The sequence below is a fragment of the Falco peregrinus genome, chromosome 2 (genome assembly GCF_023634155.1).
Source record: "Falco peregrinus isolate bFalPer1 chromosome 2, bFalPer1.pri, whole genome shotgun sequence".
Lineage (NCBI taxonomy): Eukaryota > Metazoa > Chordata > Aves > Falconiformes > Falconidae > Falco > Falco peregrinus.
Window position 1 is genome coordinate 98,797,483 of NC_073722.1, and position 21,384 is coordinate 98,818,866.

Sequence of the window (21,384 nt, forward strand, 5' to 3'; positions counted from 1 at the left end):
ATTTCAGAGCCTGACACTTTTGCCATGAAAGAGTAAGACTGGGAGGTGTTCCTAGATTCCACTACGGTGGAGTGGCACCCAGTTTCCACTCGGACAAGAAGTTATTTCTTCATTCCCAGCGCGAGGGTCTCCAGCGGAGCTGCTCGCTGCCGCGCGGGAAGGCTCCGGCTCGGCCGCCGGTGGCGCGGACACCACGCCAGGGCCAGGGCCGAGCCCGCCTCCATCCCAGGCCGCCCCGACCGGCCCGAGGTACGGTCGGGCCCCGCTCACCTCAGGCAGGGCCCGGGCCGCCCCGGGGAGCCAGCCTGCACCGGGGGCCGCGCTGCGTGCGGGGCGGCTGAAGGGGCAGCGGGCCGCGTCCGCGGGGCCCGGCTCACCCCCCCGCCGGGTGCCGCTCGGCGCGCAGGGCCCGGGGCAGCAGGACCCGCCCGGGGCGGGGGGAGGCCGCGGTCCCGCCGCAGGACGTCCGGCGCGGAGCGGGCCTGGCGCCGTCGGGCGGGGGGTGTGCGGGGTCCGACCGGAGCCCGGCCCCGGAGGCGTGGCTGGGGGCAGTGCGGTTCCCTCAGAGCCGGGCCCGGAACGTGGCGCCGCGGGCCGGAGTGGGATCGGCCCGGCGGGGGGCGGCGGCGGCCCCCCGAGGAGGAGGAGGAGGAGGAGCGCGATGGAGCAACAGGCGCCGCCGCCCGCCCCGCCGGGGGCCGTAGCGGGGGGCCGGGCTCGGCGGCGGCGGGAGCGGGACGCGGAGCCTCCCCGGGTGAGTTGACGCCGGGCGGGCGGCGGGCGGGAGCGGCCCCGCGGCCCGGCCGAGCAGGCGGGAAGGCGCCGGGCCGTGCGCGATCGCTGCCCGCGCCCGTCGGAGGGAAGTTTTGGGGCGCGGGCGGGCCGCCGTCCCGGCCCGGAGGGGGAGCCCAGGGGCGGGCGCAGGCCCCGCGGCCGGCGGGGCGTGAGGCGGGGGGCAGCTCCCCGTGCGGGCCGGGGGGAGGCGCCGGCGGGCGACCGGCGCGGCTGCGGGGCCGCCAGGCCGCGAGTGCCGCCGCGGGCGCCTGGCCCGAGCGCTCGGCTCCCTCCGCCCGGCTCCTCTTTGCCGGGCGGCGCTGCCTCCCCGGGGGCCTCGGCCGGCGGGCCCGGGCCGCCCGCCCAGCCCCGCGGGCCCGGCCGTCCTGCCCCGGGGCTGCGGGGCTGGGACCTGGGACCCGCTGCCGCCCGCGGGCGCTGTGGCCGTGTCCGTGCTTTCGCCGTCGGCCCGCCGGAGCGGGCAGCGGGCGGAGCGCGGCTGGCGAGGGGCGCACTGCCGGCCCCCGGGCAGCAGAGCCTGGGCTACCGCGCCGAACCCTGCGGCCTGCCGGTGAGTGCCGGGGGGGCTGCGGGAGCCCCGCTGCGGGCAGCCGGCACGGCGCTGGGCTTGCCGGCCGCTGGGAAAGTTGTGGGTAACTCGGTTGTAAAGGCTTTGTTACTGCCAGGGTTTGGCATCTGGAGGCTGGATGCAGTCGGTGCGTCTGGGATGACAGCAGATGTCATTAACGCGGTTCTGTTCGTTCACGACCTGTAGGGATGAGATGTATTATCCCTGTTGCGCCTGCAGTTTGATGTTGCAGCCGTAGGGATGTCCCTGGTTGTTCCCAGTAGAGTTCAAATGGCTGGGTATCGAAGCCTTCTTGTCCTTCCTCTTCTTCTTTCCTTAGAGCTATTTATGTTTATTTTTGGATGTCTTTCATTTTTCTTGGAGGTTTGCACCATCTCAGACAACGTCATTCCTCTTGCGCTTTCTGCTGGTACTGAACAAGAGCTCTTCAGGTGCTAATTAAACCCTTTATATGCTCTTCGGAAAGAGTTTTTTGGCAAATGGATGAGTGGGTATGCATTGAATATCAGAAGATTTTTGTCAGCAGTAGGGTTGGAAACCTTCCCTTTGTTTGGGGAGGGAGGGTTGTCTGGTCTGAACAGACAGTCATGTTTTTTTGAAGTCCTGGGTTGTGATAATATGTAAGAGTAATCATTGTTACTAGTGATAGCATCAATAATTATTATTATTACTCATATTCTGTACTATCCATATCTTAATTTTTAAGAGCCAAAATCCACTGCTGTGACAGTAGCAGTCTGTATATATTTCTGCTGCGTATTGATCGAGTCTCATTTTCTGGCTGCCTCACTGTATTACATGTTGAAAGCCTCTTCCTCGTCCACTGCATATCCTTTCCTCCCCACCTGGATACCAGTTGCTTCCATTCCTGCTGGGCAGGTCACTTGAGATAACGGAGAGGTTGCAGGTGAAGTGCCGACCTACCTGTGCACGGGGGACGCAGCTACTGCCCTTGTGCTGACAGACCTGCGCTTCTAGACGGCACACGTCCTCGCAGAGAAGACAACAGTTGTATTACAATTGAACAGTTTGTCGCAGACAACAAAATCCGGGGAGCACGTACACCTGCTGCACTGACAAGTCTTCCTGAAGCGACTGTCCTGTTCAGCCCCAGCTTTTGCTGTATTACTGCTCTGTCAGTCCATCGTTATTGTGTCTGTCTCCCTGCGGCTAACTGACGGTTTAGCAGAAAAGGTCAGATTCCTCATTGATAATTTATAGTTTGTTATTATTAACGATAACTAAATTCAAGGTTTTGTGCTCCCTTTAGCTTACATTAGATCTTTCTTTTGCATTAATGATACGTCTGTTGGGTGGCTGTGGGAGCAAATGACTCTTTAGACTGAGGATGTCAACTTTTATTTCTTTTCTATGTTTTGGCGTCGTACTGGCTATCTCTTAATGAGAAAACTAGCCCCTTTCTGCTTTCTTTTCTCATTCTTCATCTCAATTTTTGCATTACTTTCCACTTCTGTGCTGTGTTTTCACTCTGTTTCTTCCATTCTTTAAGAATTTTGACTCGTTCGTATTGTTCCTTTGAAACGATTGACACTAATATACTGTATGTTGATGTTGAGGGACTGTTCCTGATCTGTAAAGGGGCTCTTTAATGAGATTAGCAAGGACCTGGAAAATTGGAACTTTTGAGTTTGTTTTGGGCTTTCAGCATGCTCAGATACAAACTTGAGTTTTCAGTTATTAATTTACTTTTGAAGGTTATCTCTGAGACCAATTAAGCTAGATTTTAGTTTTTTCTGAGGAGAGGAAAAAGCTAAGTATCCCCCGTTCAGTTTGAGTCGTTTTGCAGGCTGTGTAAATGTGTCACACAAGGCATGATGAAAGCACTGTTCTTTACTTCAGAGTGAGTTTTCTGAAAAAATTTAATGTTCTTTACAGCACTTGAGAGTTCAGTTAGAACTTACTGAACATTCAAGATGTATGCATAATTTCAATTCCATGTTCAATAGACTTTGTGAATTTCTTTCATGCTTTTAATTACTTTTTTTGAAGCCATTATTACTATTGTCATTTGTGACACCTGGGATAATTCTGCATTCTAACTGCACTGCATGTGTAAGCTTACTTCAGTTGGTGTTCTTTTATCTTCTGCCTGTTCGATGCCTCTCTGTTTCTGTGAAATAATGAACAATTGTATTTTCCCTGTGCTTTTCCAAATTTCTATAGACCTTTGACTTACTCCCTTGAATTCTTTTCTAACTTTCATCGTCTGTCTTAGTCTCTCTTTGGAAATGGAGATGGATTCCTATCTGGTTATCTGTTACCCATCTCTTACCTCTTCTACTAATGTATCTTTATGTGCTTGTGTGCTGGTGGTAATGAAACTGGACGTGACATTCAAAATGCACTTCCTACTGCAGGTTTTTAGAACGGCATAATTGTTTCCTGTTTCTCCTTTCCCAAAGATTCTCATTATATTACTTGTTTCTTTGGCTGTTCATGAGCACAGAGACAGTGTTTCCAGGAGAATTTCTCCAAGGACTCTTAAAATGTCTTTTGTGAGGGGTAAGGGTATCTTTGGGGTCAGTTATTGTAATAACAGCTAAGGATTATTTTTTTTCCCCGATCACTTTGTATTTACTGACACTGAGTGTCACCTGCTATTTATTTCCCAGAATATACTGAATATTCTTCTGTGCTCTGGGCCCTTGTTTTATGATTATCAACTTTGCCTCCTTGGCGTACAGTTCCAGTAGCTCACCTGTGCGCTGCACAAAGCAGTTTGGGTTAGGTCTCTGAGAAGCCCCGAAAATTATATGCCACAGTCAGAAAATGAGAAAGACAAATGTGTTGCCAATGGCTTGAATTCATTAGGCAGATTTGCCCAGAAATTTGTGAATGATGCCCACGCTCATGCTATCTCTCTTGATAATGTCCTTGCCAATACACCTTTGTATACATTTCCTAGTCTGGTTGGATGCATGACCGTGATCGAGAAACACCTGAGACACCAGCAGATGCCTGAGAGGCTGCAGGATGCCCTTTTAGAGTTTAGATAAATTGTCTCCAGATATTTATTTGGTGGTTAATCCTTTAGAATAAGGTAAAACCCAAAGGACCCTGCCTGACCAGTTGTGTGTTGGGAAATATATATCCCTCTTAGCAAGCTCTCCATGTAACTGATGGAAGGTTTGAAACATTAACCTGCTTCCAGTTCTCTTGGAAGTTCACAAAAGAAGGGTTTAATTATACATAATGAATAGTATATATGATGGAAAATAAAATAATCCTGTGTTGTGAGACTGCTCATCTTATGAAAAGGACCATATTTTTAATTATCTCTTAGTACAATGCGGTCCAGAAGGTTCAAGGACCTTGTGCTGTGTAACCAGTAGGTATAATAATCAGAAAACTGGGAGAGGGAGAGCAGCTATAACAGAGGCTGACCTATCGTGCCTGAAGAACTTTTTATAGAAAGTTATATATAGCAAGATGGTCATGGTCTCTTTTGGCCATCTCCTTACTCATCATTAGTTGGTCTAATAGTTTCTTGAAATACTTCTTAAGGACTGAGAAGAGCTTTGAAGTCACCTATTTGAGGAAGATGGGAATAAAGAATTTGCAATAATTTGATGCATATTGGTCATAGCTTTTCAGTTATTGCAAATAATTACATTTGGCCCCAGATGTGTGAACAGATTGCATTGCACACATGATCCAAATAGTATTTTAGAGTGTGTTTGCAGTGAAATCAGGCTGGTTTCTCAGTAGTATTCAAAAATAGCATCTGTACAACTTAGTTCTTTTCTTGGTTTTGGAGTATTTACTTGAAAATAGAATATTGTTTCTTAACTGGAGTGTTTTGTGGAAGTGTGAGGGCATAATTTGGTCTGCATAACCTTTAATTTTTAAAATTATGTATGAACCAAGGAGTACTGTTTAAATTTAGCTATGAATTTCATAGTTGTTACAATTTTTAGCAACATGTAGCATAGCTCAAATTAAAGTTGATCTAACTGATGTTACAATTGTGTATCTCTCCAAGTTCAGTATTGGAAGCTCACAGTTGCTTCTCATTTTTAGAAAATTCTTTAGAAAAGACATCTTTTTCTTTAGAAAATTTTGTATAGACGCCAGTCTGAAAAAATACCAGTTTTCTTCCTGTTGATAAGTTTGTATTTAAAATATTTCTGTCTCTAATGACAATGAAAAACCGAATTGGTAGAACATTAGCAGAACAATATGCTCCAGAAGCCTAGACATATATTCCATTAGGAAACTTGCTAAAATGTGGTTGGTATTTTTTTATAGAATAGTACTGTAAGCTGTGGTTTTATGTTCAAGGTATTTATTCCTTTTGATTTATTTATGCTTTTATATAAGTTATAGCTTTTTTATGATATAAAAGTAGATTTTCATGAGCATCTAACAAATCCCTTTTGGAACTTTATTTTAGAGGTTGGAAGTTTGACTTCTGTTTTACTTATTACTTTGTGAAAATCTAACTTGGTGTGGTTTTTTTCCCCTATAATGTGGATTTTCCAGGGAAAATTAAACGCCTATCTGTCAGAATAATACTTACTGACACTTGTCGGAGTACTTTAGACTAAAATAGGTGTCAGTTTAGATACCCTGATAATTAACACAGAGTAAATGCTAGACTTCAGAAACTGCAGGACAATGGAAATGGTCGAAGCAACAGAAGTTTGCAGGATTTCCTTTGTATTGCTTCTACTAGGTGGAAGGTAACTTCATCAGTATGCCTCTTGGGTGGCGGCAGGGTTTGTGTTTTCATTGAGGCATTGGCATTGCACGGGCGTATTTTAGCCAGCAGTCTGCAGGGTGAGTGACTGTTTTCCAGGGACCCTTCGGTAACTGCCCATCGAGTGGTGTTTCCTTTACCTGAAGGTTTAAGGATGGGGAATAGTCACTGACCAGGTTGTTGATGCCCCGCTTACGGGGTGTATATATTATCTTGCTGAGACTTAAGGAGATGTTTTCTTTGTGTCTGTGGGGACGTACTCTCAGCAGTATTTCATAACAGTTTGTGAAGACAAAATCCAGCTTAGAAAAATCTAGCAGCCTGGATAGCTGTTGTGCACATCTGACGGTGGCTTAGACTTTCAGAGTCAGTGGCCTTCCATTTCTTCCCACACTGTTTCTGTTAAAAGTCTCTTCCGACTGGGTGAAGGTTGCATGTGGCTTGGCAAAGCTCCGTGTCTGCTCAGAGGCGTAGTATGGACTCGCTGAGTGCTAGCTGCTAGGGGGGAGGCTACAGGGAGAAACTTCATGTTCTTTATCTGCTCTTGGACTCTTGTGGAAGACAGTTTCTGTTACAGAAAAACAATAATATCCCAGAATATGGAGTGAAAAAAACATAAAGCCATTTTACAGATCGAAATACAAGATGTTCTACAGATGTTTTCGTAGAAAGGAAAGCTCAGTTACAGATTTAAGCTGATTTTGGAAACGCATATTTAGAATAAGTAACTGTCACTTTTTTCAGAGTCCATTTGGAATGCCAGTTTTTCTGCTTGCCTCTTTTAGTTTTTCCTCTTACTAATGCTTCATTGATGATCCTGAGCTATTTCGATAATTTAAATATAAAAATGCTGAGTATCCCACTTAAAGTATTTGTGAAAGTTACAAAGGATTTTTTTTTTTTAAAAGGTGTCTTAATTATGGACTTGCCACCCAAGACATCATCTATATAAACCATGTTTATTTGAATTGTGTGGCATTAAAGAAGATGGATTACATACAAGCTGAGAGGTGTAAGATTCATTGTTCTTTGATGAAGCATTCTCTTCATGCTGTTGTACCACGTTGTTTTCCCTTGTCCTCTTGTCTTGGAGCAGAATTTGGATTTGCTGTTATCTCTTCTCACTCATCTAACTGGAAGTCAATGGGAATCTACTCCCTGCTGTTTTCTGGATAGCGAAGTGCTGTTCAGGCAGTCAGATCTTTCCGCGTGTATGGGCACTTGCTTCTTTCTTTTTTTTTTTCTAAGTGTTCTGTAGAGGACTAAGTTTAGCAAGCTTGGTGTTGGAAGACAAACATTCCTGTGATGTAGGTTTTTCTGTGTGTTCAACTTACTTTTTGCTTTGGGGCTTGGGAGTTCGTTTGTTCTTGAAAAGAAAAAGTCCAAAGAAAATTGTGTTTCTAACACTCATCTTGAATGGTCAGTGAGGTTGAATCTTGAGCACCTTCTGTAAGAGGGAGAAGATTTTCCCCCAGAGGAGGGAATTAATTGCTGAATCTAATCTGAAGCAGATCTTGTGGGAGCTTCTGTCTAATGTGACCTCTGTAGTAGAAGCTGGTTTCTGGTGCCCTGTGCTGGTTTGGAGAAGTGATGCTGAGAAGCGTGTGCCATCTTCTTTATTAGAAATACATGAGCTCCTGTCTTAAACTGTCTCTGCTAGATCCTCTTCTGCACCTCATTAGAACCTTTTTTATTCCACTGTGCTAAGGAACCTCTGCTTCATCTTCAGCATTACTTTATAGGGTTACTTTCTATAGCAAAGTGTTACACAGCCTAAATATGTGTGTTGCCATCACTGTCCACTGTCTTAGCAGGAGAAGAGCAGTCATGACTGAAAGGTGGGGATGGCTTTTTAGTGAGTACTTTTTGTGTGTTGGTACCATCGTAACAATATTTTTTTATTTGTGGTTTAGTCCCAGAGTGAGTCAGTTTTGTTCTGTGGTTTGTTCTTTTACCTAATGATGTTTTGCTGCCTTATGTAATTCTCATGATAGCAAGAATTAAATAATAATGTATCCCAGAAATTACCATCATAGTTTCCTTTAAAAGACTTTCATTTTTTTTCATGAAATTTAGCTTCACAGAATGTTAGAGGCAGAAACCACTTTACTTGGACTGAGGGGATATCTCCTCACGGATTCTCCTTGTTGTTACAGACTCACAGTATGATTTTGGGAAGATCATTAACAACTTGGTGTTTTCATTTGTTCATGCATAATAAGCAGACCAAAAAGATGGCTACTGTCTGACTTGTGCATTCTTTAGTCTTGCTGGTGCTGCTTGAGGTTGTGCCTGATGAGACATGCCCTCACAGAGCACCTGTGCCTGGTGCTCAGTACCTCTGGCTTGTGCAGGCTGCGTCCAGGCAACCTGCTTCTGTGGCTGTGGCAGCATCGGTCCCTGTGGTCAGGGGGAGGCAGTGGGACAGATGCCACCCGCTGCCGAGCCAGAGGTGGCATCTTCAGTGTGATGCTGGCTGGGCTTTCGCTGCCAGGCTGAGCCTCCAGCTGGCAGCAGTTACGGCCATAGCTGTTAAGGAATCTATTCCTTGAAGTATTTATCTTCTATAATAAGTTCATGACTAGTTCTGGTACTCCTGCATCTGGATGTTGCAGTCGTTTGCTCTGAATATGATAAAAGAATGGGAACTACGCAACATTTGGCATTTCTCATTGTCCCTGATGCAAGCCAGTCACCAGAAAATACAGTGGCAGGGGGACAGAGGCCACCTTTACAAACACGTCTGAGGAACTGGAGTAGTCTGTTTGGTACCTTGCACCCTGACACTTGGCATTGTTTAACAAAATAACTGTTTTACTGTACTAACAACACAAGCAGTGTTTAAACCAGAGATCACCTTGGCTGAATCTGTTGTGGGCGGTTACTGATACGTTGAGGTCAACGGTTCAAAATAGTAAGTTTTGGAAGCAAAGCTGTTTCCCTTGAAGTCTGCACTGGACAACCTAATAAAGGAGGAACCCGAAGAAAATATTCAGGCTTTCTGCTGAGAGGTGTGTGTTTATGTGGTTATACAACATCTGGTGATGTTTGTGACCAATGGGTCAGGTTAATTTACTCTAGTCTGTTCCCTGCTTTTTCAACTCTTGCTGTTGATGGGGGTTGGCAGTATTTAACACATCATGATGAATTAAGTCACTTAGTGGTCAGTGCAGCCAGTTCTGTTAAGGGAAGTTGGAGCTGATTATTTAAATCAAGGTAGCTTTATAGTTTTTAAGAATTTGAAACATATTGTTCTCTGCAAAGATGATATCACCTATCTGTCTTACGGAGTTCAGATATTCTGAGTGGAGACCTCTCACCTTTGGGATTGACAAAACTTTCTATGATGACTGTGAAAAAATTTTTTTCATGACTGATGTATTTATAAATGAATGCAGTATGTATGGGAGGAAGTCACAGTGACAGTGTAGGTGTCATGACCAGACAGGAGAACAAAACAAATATTATTTTTTATCCTTTAATTGTGGCACAAACAAAATATCATGTAATTTGGAAACCAGGGAGAGAATCTTGCTTCAGTTCTATCTGTGGAAGATGTCAAAAGAGAAGATAACTGTATCTCTTCCTTAGTGTGCAGGTCTGTTCCTTCTGATAGACTGACTTGGTCCTTGTGACCAGTTAAATAAGTCACACAAATATTATCCATATTATCTGTGCCAGAAATTTGGATTGTGCTACCTGACCTACCTGTACTTAAATAAGTTGAATTTGCACTGCAGAAGTTTATTTTGCTGATGAAAATCTCAGGTTTTGTCAGAGTTGTAGCAGGAAGCTATTGAAGCTAGGAACGTAGCAGGATTCCAAAGGGCTCCGGTAAATGTACATAGATCAAAGCAACGTCTGTTGCTGTTACAGCTGGCAGCTTTGGAAAGGGGGGCGTTTTAAACTGGGGGTGGGTGGGTGAGGGTGTCTACGTGGGGATGTTTGCTTGTTTGTTAACACAGTTTCCAAGGATCGTGGGTCAGGATGATCTCTGACATCACAGAGCATCGCCGGAGTCCTTACACTGGGTCTGTTATTCACCCTCTGATGTTCACCTTGTGTTTGCCCTCTGATACTTTTCTTAATTTATGATTGTTCATTTCCTCAGATCCTTCTGAAAAATGATGTATGAGAGTTCTGTAAGCTGTTAGCCTGGCGTTCCCTTGTGTATTGCATGAAAGTTCAGCCGCTTTTAGAAATTTGTGATATGTTTAAATTCCTTTTAGGCCCCATATAAAGGTCATACTGCCCCCCCCACCGCCCCACCCCCAGGAGAATATTACTCAGGTTAAGATATTCTGTGCTCCTTGTATACGATGAGCATTTCCATAAGACTGCATTGGATTTTCTTGCCTGTAGTGGCTCTGAAGTGTTGGTTCTAAGTTGTATAAAATCAAATTTTCCACTCTTCTGGTAATTTCTAGGAACAAAGGCTAGTGGGGAAGTACAGTGTGAAAATTCACTAGCTGCTCTGAATGTAGTGATCGGAAAAATTGCACAGTAGTTTTAGATTTTAGAAGAATCTTGCACAATGGCCATGTGTTTGTTAACCTCAGTGGGTTTCAGGAGTAGGCAGGAGTGTAAGTTCTTGGAATTAAAGAAGCTGCTGAAGCTACAGAAAAAAAACACAGGTTAAGATGAAAGGAAATGGGGGAAGAACAGGATTTCCTTTGGCTTCTTTTATTTTCCTACACCAAGTCAACTCTACATGGGACTCATGGTATCTCCGGGTAGTTACCTGTGCTGTCCCTGGCACCTGGGTACCCACCAGCCCTGCTTCCCTACAGGTCCTCCAGCCATCTGTGCCCTCCTGGTCACTACTTGGCTTCCTCAGGGTGTCCCGATCTTTCTGTTTGAACATCTACTCATGTAGTAGCTGCTCAATCTTCATATTCTGCTCTTGCAACTCCTCAGGTCACAGCAAACTGACCACATGATGAAGTTTATGGTGAAATACACACAAACGTGTGAGTTGTTGCTTTACGCCAAGCGCCGCGGCGTGTTCAGCACTTAACGTTTGGGCTATTGCTCACGGTAGAGCGATTTTCCTGCCAGTACTTGAGAATATGTGAAGTTGCTGTTAGTAAACTCGACTGAAGTAGCGAAGAAGTATGCCAGTGCATTTAAAGAGGTACTACATATGGAAAGAATTTTCAAGGATGCAGAAATTTGCTTTTTATAGTGCTGTTCATAATAATAATAATAAGACAAGGTACATATTAGCGTATATTAGCAGGAGTACTATGTAAAGGACAAGTACACAGATGAAAGGAACAAAGTTTTTGGTTTGTTCTGCTGTAGGCAGGATAATCAATTTTACATTTACTGATACAAAGGAGGGTTGGGGTGCTTATTAGGAAAAATATTTTAATGATGAAAACAATGAAGCAGTGTAATGAGATTGCCTGAGTAAAACATGGAGTCCTCTTCAGGAGAGAAGTTTAGAAACAGTTTGGACAAACACCTGTCAGGAAAAAAAAGTGTAATTGTAAGGAAAAGGAGAGATCAGTAGTTTCTAATTTAATGCTTTTCTATTGTTGTTTGACTTAAGGGGCGAAAAAAAAAGAAGTCTGTAGACCATTTTGATGTTTGAGACAGGATGTCAGTTTGCAGCTTGCTTCCCTTTCCACTTAAAAATACGCCCGGCTTGCTCTGTTAATGTATTTAAGCCCTGCAGTTGTTGTGTTGTGGTAACAATATGTGTTGTTCTTAACCTTTTTCGGTCTGCAGGACTGGAAATAGATGACACCAGTCTCAATTATAGTCGCCTAAACCTTTAATGAATATTTCAAAGTACTTTGTATGTTACTGTATGTACGTGTTGCCTGTTGCCAAATACAATTACTGCAGAATTCACAACTGCCTTGTAATCAGAGCTGTACAAAGATATTCTTGCTGAGTTTCTGGAGGTCCGTGGGAGAGAGTAGGGTGTGCATGACAAAGCCAGTTACTGACTGCAGATGACTGGCTGAAGAAAACACGGAATGTAGAAGGTTAAATGAGGAGAAAAGGTGTACCAGAATCAATGGAACTAGGATTTTCTACAGCTTGCTTTAAATAATAACCTTTATAATTAGAAGGCGTAAACCTGCTTTTCTTTGTCATTTTGTATTGCCTGAAGTTGGCAATCTGGAAGGTGGCTCTGCCAGTGATGACTGTTCTGTTGCTAAAGTAGCATGCCCTGCTACTCACAGATATATGGAAATACATCCAGGGGTTCATCCTTCCCTTCCTATTTATGAACAATTTGCAACCTGCAGTTAGCTGGAGATAGAGGTTTGTGAGCGGATGTCCCAGTGCAAGTTCTTTGGTTTGAAGAGTATTTATACATTCCTCCATTGTCTGTGCACACGTGTGCTTCTGTGTGACTTGTGTATCAAACTTCGGATACACCTGCATGTTCACATTGTCACCTGCCACCTGTTCAGATAAACTTCCTTACCTGGTGACTGTGCTTGTAGAATCAAATAGTATGGCTGAGGAGGAAAAACTTGGGAATTGTGGCATGCAGTGTACTAAAATAGACTACAGCTAGTCTTTTTGCCTGAAGAAGGCGATATGTCTTCTAAAAGACATCCTTCAGAGGGAGTATGTTTTATAAGGCTCTTTCCTGTTACTTTTGTACCACCTCACACACCCTGCCCCCAATAATCAGATAATTGACTTTTTTAATAATCTGATTCTGAATTCATAATTTGTTTGGCAGTAATGCTGGTGGCTTTAATTTCTGCTGTACAGTTTCTAATATTTTGATTTTTTTCCTTTTTTGAGTAGCATTTCTTAACACTAACGTACAATTTCACCCTCCTGCCCTCCCAGATTTCTTTCTTTGGATCAAAATCTGTTGGAAGAAGAAGTCCTGACAGTCCCATGTTGAGCAAAGCTGAATTTGTTGAGAAAGTTCGCCAGAGCAACCAGGCTTGCCATGATGGCGACTTCCATACAGCGATCGTGTTGTACAACGAGGCTCTGGGAGTCGATCCCCAGAACTGCATTCTCTACAGTAACCGTTCGGCAGCCTACATGAAAATCCAACAGTATGACAAGGCCCTGGATGATGCAATCAAAGCACGACTGCTAAACCCCAAATGGCCAAAGGTAAGAAAGTGTATTTGTCTTCTGAGAAAGGAGTAATTCTATTGGGATAATTATTCACATTGTAACACCTAATATATAACACAAGTGTATATATTTCTGTACTAAAGTCTGGTTTTGCTAAAAGCTCCAGATAATAATATCTTTTGTGTTTAAAATTGTCTGACTTGAATTTCCTTTTGGGTATTAAACTGTTTTCTGTGTAAACTTACTTTTCTTCAATGGGGGTATGATACTATCTTACTATTTTAAACCAGCGTCGTTTCTGGATTGTGAAGACCAGAAATCTCTTTTAACGTTAAAACACGATCAGCATTCAGTAGCATCGAGGAATATTTTGTTGAAAAACTTCTCGAGAGGTAGCGTGGAGATTATCAGTAATGGAGCAGTAAGGCCTTTCAAAATAGTGTCCAAAGAGAGTTCATGTGTAATGTATTTTGGATAAACATTTGAAGAAATGTGTATCTTAGCATTCTTGGCAAGATCTGACTACTCAAGGAAACATTTTGAAAAGAGTAAATGGTGTTGGTTGCCTGTTCCTTCTGGGATTGCTCCCCACTAGCTGGAATTGGTTGCTTCAGTCACTGTCACCCTTGTCTAGCCCAGGACCAGCCTTTTACATGCTAATCAATTTTAACAGTGTCTGTTCCAGATTCCATTTCTCCTGGTAATCCCTCACACAGTCTTATTAGCCACTTTAGCTAAAGGAGCAATTTAAGAGCGATTCATCATGCAGTTCCTCCCTTCAGAAATTATGGCAGGTAGCAAGCATAATGTTCTCCATCTGCTGAACTCCAAACTATTGAAGTTGTTTCCTTTTATTTCAAAGCAGATCACTTGAAGTCTTGTATTCTGATTTTCAGTTGTTTATTAGCTTCTAGAAAAGCCTTATCATATGCTTCTGTAAGACTTTAGTTAATTACTTTACCCGTACTCTAAGCACAAATCCAAGCTCTACTCGTTATCAGCTCCATGTGTTGAGATTGTGTTGTATACCTTTAAATCAACGTTGCTTGCTTTCCTTTTCTCATTGGTCCATTGTCTGTATCTTGTCTGTATGTTGAGTAGTCTGTTAACTAAAAACATGAGCATTAGTCTAGTGGCCAGCTGCTTAGCAGTTACATTTCCAAACTCCCCATAATTTTGTTTGCTGTGCTGCAGTAAGTAGACAGACACATGTTTTTTCATGCCTGCCTAGTATATTTTCATGTGGAAAGTGGGAGCTGTTGTATAAAAAATATACATAAAATAGTGTTCTTTCCACTTGAAAGACAGGATTTTCCTAGATACATGTATATGTTTGAGGATTCAATGCTGTGAAAGCTTCTGCTGCTTCTGCAGCTCCCAAGACATCATCTTGCTAAACAAGGTATGTGTCTGCTCATTCCGCCTGGGAAGGAATGGCGGGGGTTGCAACGTCTGAGTATGTTTGAAGGCAAAGAGCTGGTGGTATCTTCTCATCAGTACAATCTGTGCACACAGCATCACTTCTGTCTCAGCCTTCCACGCTGTGACAGCTTGTCTGCTGGACTGCTAGGCTTGTCTGCCCTTGGCAATTTGCTCATCCTCTCATCAGGAGAGAGAGCATCCTGCAGCTATTTTAATGCGATGCACCTTCTGAAGGAAAAGAGCCTGACTTTTCTCCCCCTGCCCTCCCCCCCTTCAGAATTTAGTATTTTAACTCTGGAATTTCTGGAGTCAAGAAACTGCAGTTTTACACAATCTTTCCCATTTTAAGTTTCTGTCTTTAGTGATACCAGAAAACTGCTTTAGAAAGATGTTATTGAAAGTGTTTTCTAAATCTCTGCCCACTCATAATCACAAAGGAAGACCATGGGCCAGGGGAGATCCTTCACTGTTGTTGATGCTGTTTTTTGGCGTTGCCATCTTGAATTGCAGCGGTTTAATTTGTGTTTTATTTTCACACTTAAATTTTGTACTTTCTTTTTCTATTCACTTTTATACTTGTGATTTCGGTCTTGTGTTACTGAATGGCATAAAAGATTTTGCAAAGGTTTGTATGAAGGACTGTGTTTAAAGAAAGAAAATTGCGTTACTGTCATTAAACTCCAATTTTCCAGGTCAGTTATCTGAATGCAGGGAATTAAAGAGCATAAAAGCAAGGGTGCTTTTGCTTAGTTTTGTATCCTGTTTCTAAGAAGTCTGGTAGTGATTTACTATAGAGCTCACTTAGATGAAAAGTTATGAAAAGACTTCATAAAAGAATATTTTCAAAATGCCAGTCATAGATAGAAGTATAAGAAGACATTTGACATTAATCATTTGAATAAATTTGTAGATCAAAATAGAAAATAAGATGGAAAAGAAGACTTACTAGTTAAAAGACTAGTTGTGTTAAATGAAGGCATTATTATCAGTTTCTTAAATACAGAAATAATAGACTATGTATTGATGCAGTACTAAGGTGGAATAGTTTCAAAAAACCCCCTAACCTCCAACATTTTTACTAATGTTCAGGTAGACTGTATTATTGAGTTAAAAGCATGAAATACCTGCTTTGATTCTAGTTCTGCTGTTAAATGTCCACCTCATCTTGAGCCAACTTTATTCCTTTGTTTATTCATTTTTTGTAAAAAGGCCAGGAATTGCTTTTACAGAACACTTTGAACCTTACTGATGGAAAAAGTAGCAGAACACCTAAGTGATGTTCTTATGATGAAGTAGCGTCTGCTCTTGCTTTATTGTATCAGTGGGTAAAGGCTCTCTTGCTCTGTGATACAAAATGCTTACATAGAAGAGTCAAAGTAGCTTTTGCAGGCTTTGTCCCGTATAAAACCCATCCTCAGTCTCTGTATTTATTCTTTTATTTTTTCACTGTGGTGTCTTTAGTTTGTCAGATTTTCAGTGCTTCACTCACTCTCCTCTTTTCTGCCAAACCACCAGAATCCCATTCAGAACCCTATCTTTTGGTTTTTGATTTTAATAACTTGGTGTTTTTTTGTTGTTCTAGATTTGCTTGTACAGTATATGTTTTTTTTAAAGTAAGTGAGTACCAATAAAAAAAAAAAAAGTTTTTGGCTTTTTTTTCAGCTCTATGTGGCATATCAGTGAGCATTATGCATTTATTAAAAAATAATTCTAATTGACATGAGAAAAAAAAGCCAAAGTTGAGCTCCTTTAGAACATTCCCACTTACATGTTCTTGGATGGCACCCTAATAAGAGAATATGTAGATGAATCAGAGCTACTGTCTTGCAACAGAAGTACTGTATGTCTGCGATTGATATTCAAGAAGAACATGCTTATCCCCTCACCCTGGCACCACCACCAAACCAAAAAAAAATGTATCTGAATTTTGAACATTTTCTAAAGAATTCCAAATGTTAAAGCATATCTTTCTGGCATCTATTTGACCTTAAGCAAAAAACAATATTTATAATAACTGCCGTTATAAACTTGTGCTGTAAAATAGTATAGACTTGATGCACAATCCACTGTGGTCCTGAGGCAGTTTGTTAGATGACGTGTGTATTGATCCCATCACTTCTTCCTTCAGTTACAGCCCAAGGTTGGCTGATGGCATCTGGTTAGCCTTTCCATGGCCACCGGCCAACAAATGCCCCACAGGTCCATGGCCAGCTGAACTTGTAACCTGGTGCGTCACTCATGGCGGAGCTGTGAGGTGGGTTTGCCTCTCACCGACTGACCGCTGGAACACGAGCGTTGCCAGGGTGCAGCACCAGCCAGCTGGTGCCATCTCGGAGCCCGCAGTTCATGGCTTGGAAGCCAAGCTCTTAGAAGAGTTGAGGAATAATCATATGAATACAAGTATCTAGAATTGTTGGGTTTAAGGCTAATGAGTTTTGCAAGGGTTACATAACCACATACATGACAGAAGCACTACTCTTAACTTTCACAGACTGTAATGAGAATTAATGTGAATCATCAGATCATCTGGCATCTTTTTACTGCAGAGGCTGTGCCTCAGACATGTCATCTCTGATGGTGGGTGTATTTCAAGCCTGATCTTCGGCGAGATCTGATCTTGTATTGTCATGGTTCTTTTAAGCTTTTGTATGTAGAAATAGATTTTTGATTTCAGTTGGGCTGAAGCTACAGCAATGGCATAAACATGAAATGAATTTCCCTTCAAGGCCTTTCATTAACTGGACTGAAGGTCAGTAAGGTGTTGAACAGGCAATAATTTGTAGAGGTCAGGGTTTGACTGCACTGTCTGCCTTCATTGACACAGTTGTGATAGAAGTCTCGTGAAAATGGCTTGGCAGGGAGCGCGTCTTGGCTTTTAAAAAGGAGCCATCATGCTACTACAGTAATTGAGATAATGAAAACCCACAGCTGAATGAATTATTTTTTTATCCTCTGAGTGTTCATTCCATCTGGAATTCTGATTTTCACACTCTTCTACATAGTACTTCCCTTTTGCTTTGAATTGTTGTTTCCACAGAAATCATCTGCAATGACTTAGGTTTCAGAAGAAAATGAAAAATTTTGCCAAGCTCTGTTTGTTATTAATTTGCCTGCTCCACAGTGAGGGTGAGTGTTGGCTTAAGACATCTGTATCTACAAATTGAGGCCAGTTGCTGCCACTACATCTTCATTCTGTCTCATGAATTTATGTTAGTTTGGTGAGGAATAGTTGCTTTAGTTCCTGAGTCTGACTGTGCCAGTCTCGTCCCAGGAGGAGTTCCCCATTAAATGTTCCTTTTCCAGCCTTCAGCCCTCTCGGTCTTGTTTCCTCCATTGTGGAGCTGTTCATTTCTCTTCACCTGCCCTTTCCTGTTCTTGGTGAGTGTCCATTTTTCCCCCAGTTTCCCTGATTCTTCAAATAATTTATTTAATAAATCAGCTTTTTTGCTCTTGGATGCTGAAGTAATACTTTCTTCCTTTCATGTCTGTGACAAGCAAGGGCATACTGGGAGCTGAAACCAGTGAAATATCTGTCTTAAAATACAATTGGAATTGAATGTAATTTTTTATATGGTTTTTATCCTGAATGTCATTAGAAAGTGTACTTTTTCTTCCTGAAAAGGCCGTGACACTTTTCAGCAGGATGTTTTGTAAGAGGATAGCATCATTGTAGGCTATGCTGATGAGAACTGCCTCAGTGATAAAAAGCTAGGTGAGCAGGCTTAAAATCCCTGTCGGTGACAGAACAGTTTACTGGTAGAATAAATTCTGTCTCCACATCTGCAAATTTTTAACAGTGCAACTAAATTGACAATTTCAATTCAAATATTAGCTAGGATGAAGGGATCTGACATACCGACATCTGTTGGTGATACTTTCCTGTTTAAAAGTAATTCATGTTAGTTCTGTTTCCATAAAATACCAGCAAGGGCCAAGAAAGGGATCAGTATCTAGAAAGCTCATTTGAACGCCCAGTTAAAAGTGCAAGCCTATTAACTGTGAAAACCACCCTTATTAGCTAAGCTCTACTAATTTTTGGAGCTGTTAACAGAGACAGAGTGAAATACTGCTTTCATCATACCAGCTGTCCTAGTGTGATTAACATAAGTTGGTGCATAAGATAAACAGTAATTACTTGTAATTATTTTACCACTATGAGATAGCTGTTTATCTGCTTGTAGGGGATGATGAATTCTACATCTTTCTAGGCTGAACTGTATTTTACAATTTTTTTGGTTTTGGCATTTCCATGGAACAGTGACAGAAAGCAGCAGTGCAACAGAGGGATTTTGGTGCTTGCAGTAGCTGGAGCTCTTGGGTTACTCTTCTTCCTTCATGGAAAAAGCACAGAGGAGTCTTTGTTTCTTTTTTATTTAGTTGAAGGACACAAATATAACTTGAGTTTTCTGACTGAACTGGGAAACAACTTTTGGTCAGATGACACAGAGGCGAAGTTAGATGCTGACCTGGCTGCCAGGTATGTTTTAGTCCCTCTTCCTGGTTTACTGACAGATAAACAGGGTGGCTACGCACCCCCTGCCTGCTGCGTGCCATGCCAGACCTCTGCTTGGGTGGTCGCAGCAGGACCGTAGGTAGCAGCCGTGTGCTCCTCGAGTGTTTCGGATCACTGGGAGCCGTGCTTCTCCAACAGGAATGCTCTGGAAATCACAGCAGAGATGGGCAGTCCCGGGAGGAAGGCAGCTTGTTTGTGTGGTGTGTTTTCCTCATTTTCAATGTTTGCATTTTCTAAAATGTGTATTTGTATTTTACTACACAATTAAATCTAATTTTAGCCAGAGCAAGGAAAGGTGTACTTTAGGGACTAATTAACTATGTTTTGAACACAGAAATTTTGGGCTGGAATGGATATCAGAAAATAAGCAGCGGTGCTGATAAACTTCTTAGGGGATGATATGGTTGGTTGGTACAGCTGGGTTTGCAGAGCTGTCCCTACTAGCACCTGGGTACACACGTGTGTGTGTGTGTACATGTGTGTGTACGTGTGTGCAGCTTGCCAGTGTGAGCAAGCAGGAGGGCACTGGTTAAAGCTGAACAATTATGTTGCGTATTTCAATATCAAAGCTCCTTCACAGATTACAAAAAATATAATTATTTTCTTTTTAGTGATAGAACATAACTGGGAAAATTGAAACTTACGCATACAAAATCTAAGCAATTTTATTAATTAGCTAGAAGAGGGAGCTTAACAGGTGTAGCTGGTGTTTTATTTGAAAGGCCTGACTTTTAAATACACAACCCAGTTGCCTTTTACTTAGGAAGTTGAAAAACTAATTTCAATCCAAGTTTGCTGAGATTTAAGCTACTAAATGTAAATTTCTTTGTTTCTTTTCCTCCTCTATCTTGGGTATGGTTAAATCTTACATTCTTTTTTTTTTGGTGGTTGTTTTTTTGTTTGTTTTTTTTATCATCAGCGTTCACAGTGTTAATGGGCGAATATCATAATCTTAAATGTGTTTGAAATAAATGTATTTTCACTCTCTAACCAGGCCATTTCACTAAAACGAACCTTTCTTCAGAGGCTAGCAAATGAAACCAAACCAAACCAAAAATATTGTGAAATAAAGCTGTGAAATGACACAGTGTAGAAAGCGAGAAAGTGGTTGTTCCCGCTCTCATGCTTTCAAACACAATTGTCTATCACTTTGAATTTTCATACAGCTTATATTTTTATACATCGTGTATTAATTTGCATGCAGCTTTATCTTTCCATTTAGGGTTTTGAGTTAATTTAAGTTCCAGTCCCTCATGCTCCTCCCTCTGGCCCTGTTCTCTCAAGGTACTTTTTTTTTCTTTTTTTTTCCCCCCACTTGTTTTGAATCCTGCAATATCTGAGCAATGTTCTTTTAAAGTAACATAACTTTGTTTCCCTTCTTTCTGCACTGAGGCACGGTGGTGTACTGCATCCCCAAATGAGCTCCTCTTAGACGTGTGTGCTCCCAACGCAGTCACCTTCTTTTGAACTTAATTTGAAAAAAAAAAAAAAAGGCTAGATATGAAAATCAGCAGCTGAAAGTTATTCTCTTTAGCATAGCTCCCCTCCCCACCCAAAAATCTGTCTTTAAAGCATTCATTCATGTTGAGTAATAAGCGAGTATATGTATACAAATACATCTGGTTATCTACTGCAACTTCAAACCAAACACACAAGTGAGAAGGTGATGGAAGGAATGTTCTCACCTGCAGCATTTCAGGATAACTGACTGGGGGTGCTGCAGTGTGCGACGGCCGCGTGTTTATGAACTGTTTGTAGTGTTTGTCTGAGAGGTTGGCTTGGATGTCCTGCTATTTGTAAAATATTTTGTGTACATATCACTGGGAAATGCAAAGGTAACAGAGTATTTCAGGAATTAAATTGCATTTTGGGAATACCCCACAGGCAAATCAGGTGGATCAGGCTCTGGTTGATTTCCCACCAAACAGTTTTCTTTGTTTTGCTGTTGATGAGGCTCTGGAAAGTTTTTATTCCCTTTCTCTTCACAGCTGTGCAGCCTGAGTGTGATGAATGAGATGATGAACCAGGTGTGGTGAATGAGAATAGAGGGATGTATATATTCTGTGACTCTGACCCTGAACTGTCTCTTCTTAGTTCCTGCTGATTTTGAGATTTTTTTTTTAAGCCTCACATGATATAAAAAAGATATACTGTGGGTTAAATGGTTTAAATTTGGGCCTAGTTCTGTGCTAAAATGTAGATTTCACTAACAGTTGCAGACGTGTGCTCATTCGAGCCTCAATTACAGCAAACTGGTGTCAGCGCAGTGATAGCCAACAGAAAGGTGCGAAAGGCCTGCCG

At 42.4% G+C, this 21,384-nt stretch overlaps 1 protein-coding gene across 2 annotated transcripts in view; it reads left to right on the forward strand.

Annotated features, from left to right (window-relative positions):
* Nucleotides 1-612: 612 nt before the first annotated feature.
* Nucleotides 613-21,384, forward strand: part of TTC28 (tetratricopeptide repeat domain 28) — a 192,384-nt gene continuing 171,612 nt past the window's right edge. Inside the window, exons 1-2 of one of the 2 annotated variants that reach the window (XM_055794384.1) lie at nt 613-754; nt 12,906-13,184. In XM_055794384.1, coding sequence (XP_055650359.1) covers nt 662-754; nt 12,906-13,184 — 372 coding nt within the window. In that variant the 5' untranslated portion in view covers nt 613-661. The remainder of the gene's footprint in view (nt 755-12,905; nt 13,185-21,384) is intronic. The other variant, XM_055794383.1, reaches the window with a different exon arrangement.